The 4,787-nt window shown below is 59.9% G+C and overlaps 1 protein-coding gene across 1 annotated transcript; it reads right to left on the reverse strand.

Moving 5' to 3' along the window:
- Positions 1-202: 202 nt before the first annotated feature.
- On the reverse strand, positions 203-1,814 carry HES1 (hes family bHLH transcription factor 1). Its single transcript, XM_065748112.1, has 4 exons — positions 1,580-1,814; positions 1,409-1,504; positions 1,237-1,324; positions 203-954 (listed from the first exon to the last, which is right to left on the reverse strand). The coding sequence occupies exons 1-4, from the start codon at positions 1,685-1,687 to the stop codon at positions 473-475; spliced, it is 774 nt and encodes a 257-aa protein (XP_065604184.1). The 5' UTR covers positions 1,688-1,814; the 3' UTR covers positions 203-472.
- Between the last annotated feature and the right edge of the window lie 2,973 nt (positions 1,815-4,787).

A 4,787-nucleotide genomic window follows, 5' to 3' on the forward strand; every position in this document is an offset into this window, starting at 1 on the left:
CAGCTTTGCAAACGCAACACTTTTAGCAGGTCAGATCAGCTGGGCTGCTCACAAAAAAGCAGGAATAACATCTGCCCAGTAGCAGGGAAAGGGCCAGGCAATTTCCCAACGCACAAAGGGGACGGGGTCTGCCACACAGCTCCAACCCCGCAGCAGCACTGTCCTCGGGCTCCCTCCAAACACACAGCCAGCACTCCAGGTATCTCCAAAGGCCTTCCAAAACAGAAGAGACTCTTTTATTTTAAGAGCATTCAAAAAAAAAAAAAAGAAAAAAAAAGAAAAAATTCCCGATCTTTGGTGTCACATAAGGAAAGGGAAGGAAGGGAGAAAAAAGATCTCGTGTAAAACACGAAACACTGTCAGAGGGAGTGCTATGGTACAAAGGCACAATCCAATATGAACGTATAACCTATGTACAGCCGTGCCAGCAGCACGGGGCGCGATGCTCAGTCCAGTCCGGTGCCTGCCAACCTCACCAGGGCCTCCAGACTGAGTCAGCGGTGCCAGGTGAGGGGCCGGGGGGTGAGGCGGCGGTGGCAGCCGTTGGGGGACCGCCATAGAGGGGCAGCACGGCCCCACCGGGAGCAAAGGCAGCGCTGGGGATGAGGAAGGCGAACTGCCCATCAGAGGCAGGCAGCAGCTGGAAGCCACCATACACCTTGGCTGCATCAGCACCTGGCTTGCAGGGTACAGCTGGCAGTGGCCCTGCACCTCCGCCCGGCGGCACCAGGGGTGGCCCGAAGGCTGCGGGTGGTGGTGGCAGCGGTGGGGGCGGCACGGGGTAATTGATGGCGTTGATCTGGGTCATGCAGCTGGCCAGGTGGCCCAGGAGCCGGGTGCGCACCTCAGTGTTGACACCTTCGCAGGTGGAGAGGAACCGTGTCACTTCGTTCATGCACTCACTGAAGCCGGCGCGGTATTTGCCCAGCACTGTAGGGTCCGTGCTCAGCGCAGCTGTGGGGTGAGAGTCACAGGGCGGTCAGTGGGGACACAAAGCTGCCCACTGGTGCACCTCCTACAGCCCTCCAAGCGAGCACGATGCTCCTGGGTGCTGCGGGTCTGGGCAGAGAGCACTCAGGCAGTCAGCAAAGACCGCCAGGACAGAACACGCACTCCGGCCCACCACCCCAAGAGCCCGCTGACAGAGGGCTCCAACCCGGCACCACGGGACAACAGAGCAGAGTAGGGCAGGGAGCCCCAGCACAGCCCCACCACCGCCCCCCCTCCGCCGCTCACCGGTCATCTGCGCCCGCTGCAGGCTCCGCAGGTGCTTGACGGTCATCTCCAGGATGTCGGCCTTCTCCAGCTTGGAGTGCCGCGAGCTCTGCGGGCACAGGCGGGGCTCAGACCGGCACGGTCCCGCCGGACGGCCCCGCACCCCCCGCCCCGTGCCCCCCCCGCCGCTTACATCCTTCTTCAGCGCGTCCAGGATCAGAGTCTTCAGCTGCCCCAGGCTCTCGTTGATGCGCGCCCGCCGCCGCTTCTCCATGATGGGTTTGGAGGACTGCAAGAGAAGCGGCGATCAGCGCACGGCGCAGCGCGGCACAACCCGACCCATCCCGGCCCGCCCTGCCCTTACCTTCCTGTGCTCCGCCGCCGTCTTGGGCTTATCGGGCGTCGCGTTGATGCTGGCGGGGGTGGCGGCCACCGGCGACGCGCTGCTCTTCTCCATCAGGTCGGCAGGCATGGTGCGGCAGCGCCCGCCGGCACGGCACGGCACGGCTCGGCAGCGGGAGGGCGGCCCCGCGGGGGCGGGCGCGGGCCCCGTGCGGGCGACGGGCGGGAGGTGGCGCGGCGCGGCTGCCGCGCGCCTTTGGCCGCCCCTACTTATAGCGCGCGCCGCACGCGCGCGGCTCGTGTGAAACGTCCCCCGCCGCCGTTCCCACACTCGCGCCCAGCCAATGGGCGCCGCCCGCACGCGGCCCCGCTCGTGGACGGCGCCCGCCCATTGGCCGCGCGCCGCGCGGCGGACGGCGGCCAATGGCGGGAGGGAGGGCGGCGGGCGGGCGGCCGCGGTTAACCCCTCGGGCGCCGCCCGCGGGAGGGGAAGGGAGGGGCGGGCCGGGCCCCGCCGGGAGCGCCGCGCTAATTACCGAGTTAATTGGCGCCCGTGGCGGGCGCGGCCCCGCCCGCTCCCCTCGGGGGGCCGCCGGCAGCGGGAAGGGGGAGGCGCGCGGTGGGGGGCGCGGCCTGCGGGGTGATGTGGTGGCCCGGGACGGGCAGTGGGGACGGCCTTGTGCCGGTGCCCGGGCTCCGAGGCGGCGCGGTCCGTCCCGCAGCCGCCCGTGGTTCCTGGGCGCTGGTGCCTGCCGTGCCCCCCCGCAGCCCGGAGCCGTGAGGTTCGCGTTGGCGGCGGCACACGGGATGCGGTCGCACCGCCGTGTGCACACGCGGCGTGGCTGCAGGTGCGTGCCCCGCTCCTCGCACCCGGGCAACCGCAAAACCGCAGCGCGGTGCCCACTGCTCTGCCTCGCCCCACACGGTCCGTGGGGTGACTTTAAAAAAAAGGAGAAAAAAAAAACGTATTTTGCCCGAGGACTTGAATCTTTCTTTTCCCTCTGCTTGACTGACTTTCTCACACTCCTATTCCCATAGCCTGCCAGCTAAGCCTGAGTCATCCTGCCAAGAACTAGACCTGGCCTATTCAGAAGCGTGCTCACTCGCTCTTTCTGTCTGTCTCTCTTTCTTTTCTTTCGTTCTTTTTTTTTTTTTTCTTTTTTTTTTTTTGAGCACACACTGCAATGTTTTTCCACCTCCTCCAGTACCTGATCTGCACCTGTGCAGGGCCAATCCCACACGTATCACCTGATCTCGCCTTTTCAGAGACCGTGAGAAAAATAAAGTTCAGGAAAGAAGAGACATGTTTGCAGATCTCACCGGTGCAAAGCCCTCGTCTCCGCAGAGGCTTGCCTGCACAGCCACCGGACTTAAAAAAAGGAAAATAAATAAAAGAGAGTGTCATGTTTAAAAACTGCAGAAAAGCACAAATCCGGGCTTTCTTTCAGCTCCTCGGTCGAGTCACAAGTCTTTTGATTTAAATACAAAGAGCAGCCTTCCGTGGGTAAGATTTAACTTCAGATGAGCAATATTTAATGTAAGCTTCCATGAGCCAGAGCTGCGGGCAAACTCAAGTGAGGAAAAGATGGGAACCACTGAAAAGTTATTTCTCTGTACGAGACAGCTGCTCAGTGTGAAAGCTGCAGTCCATTTTTGAAGAGCCTAAGGTGTTCTCTGGTGGGATATTTTTTTTCATATTTGTGGAAAAAAGAAAACAATGCGAAGGTGAACGCAATTCCCAAGCTAGTGCCCTCCCTCCTCTGGGGATTTGCAAAGGAAATGGGAAGCTGGGCAGCCCGGTCCCTCCTGGGCTGGGAGTGAGAACAGCCTGCAATTACCTCCATGTTTATGGCAGTCCAGGAGCTGCTAACCACCTCTAATTGCTGGCAGCAGGTCGGTTTCTCATGGGGACGGAGCAGGGCAGGTGGGGAGCACAGGCTGTAATTACGGGCTTCCAAATCTTGTCCTGTCCGGCAGCTGGGGAGCACCTTGGCCACAGGCAACAGCTCCCAGTCTGCAAGTGGGGCCTGTGGGGCTGTGTCCCTGCCTGCCACGGGCCCAGGGGAGGCTTTATCTTGTAGGGAGCCCAGCTGGGGCCTTGGAAAGGGTCATATCCTGTAGGGCATCCTGTCGGGTGTTTCTGCTCTGCGTTCCTGTCTCTGCCTGCTGCAAAACGTCGTGCACGTGCAGGGGCTGTGATCCCGCAGCGGAAGCGTGCCTGCGTGTGAATTCCCCGGGGATCAGGAGAGGAAGGGGAGGATTTACATGGGAGGATGTTTCTGGAAATGAAGTGGCCAAGGCCAGGCTCCAGCTGGAAGGAGGTGGTGAAGAGGCTTGAAACTGCTGGGAGATCTGGAACAGATCCTCTTGGCTTCTCCAGCCTTACATGAAAGCTATCAAGGGGGGGAAAGATGTCCCCAGATATGGGGCTGCCCATGCAAGGGGGTGTTCCCTGTGCTCTGTCAGTTATATTCCTTGCAGTAGTCTTGGGTTACAATCTTTGAATTGTCCAAAACAGCTTTGGGAAGAACCTTTGGCCAGCTTTTTGGGAGCTGGCTCACAAAACATCTTGGAGGGAAAATGCGTTGACAAGAAAATTGAGGCTGATCATGGGCCCAAGGGCAGGGAGGTGGAATAAAGCGGGGTGATGCTGCCAGTGTGGCGCACGGGAGGAGGTGGCAGAGCTGTCTGCACCTGTCCTTTAGGTGTAACTCATACCAGAACAAAGTGTGTGTCTAGAGATCCAGTAGCTTTAATATCCAAAGCTCGCAAGAAGTATAGAAAGAAAATTGCTTGCAAGAGCTGGGGTATTACAGGAAGAGCCCTGACACAAGTTGTAACCCAGGAATACCAAGCCTTTCACCTTTGGGTCATGGACTGAAATTCTAGCCCAGTCACAACTGGAAGTTGTCACCACCCTGAAGGCTGGAAAACAAGTGCTGCAGCTCGAGGACAGCTGTCACTGGTGCAGATTTCTCCTCCGGGCAGCCCTGCACACATGCTGTGGTCCCAGCCCAGGAGCAGTGTGTGGGACTCCACGGCAGCAGTCCATGGGGAGAAGAGCTCTCTGGTAGCTTGGGGCATGTTTCAGGGATTTTTTCACCTTCAGATCTCTGGGACAAGGTCACTTTCCAGCTGACTTCCTGATGGAGCCTCCCAGACAAAGGAAAGCTTTCAGGGGTGTTGCTGCAGATCCTCAAGGTGAAAAGGGCAGAGCCACTTTCATCAGT

The sequence above is a fragment of the Cyrtonyx montezumae genome, unplaced genomic scaffold (genome assembly GCF_038088225.1).
Source record: "Cyrtonyx montezumae isolate F1298 unplaced genomic scaffold, pur_monq_1.0 scaffold_5, whole genome shotgun sequence".
Taxonomy (NCBI): domain Eukaryota; kingdom Metazoa; phylum Chordata; class Aves; order Galliformes; family Odontophoridae; genus Cyrtonyx; species Cyrtonyx montezumae.

Bases quoted from the DNA above. Each gene is read 5' to 3' on its own strand.
- HES1 (XM_065748112.1), bottom strand. From the start codon at position 1,687: ATGCCTGCCGACCTGATGGAGAAGAGCAGCGCGTCGCCGGTGGCCGCC. The intron at 1,505-1,579 runs GTAAGGGCAGGG...CTTCTCTTGCAG, and splicing joins CGGCGGCGGAGCACAGGAAG to TCCTCCAAACCCATCATGGA. The intron at 1,325-1,408 runs GTAAGCGGCGGG...CTGTGCCCGCAG, and splicing joins TGGACGCGCTGAAGAAGGAT to AGCTCGCGGCACTCCAAGCT.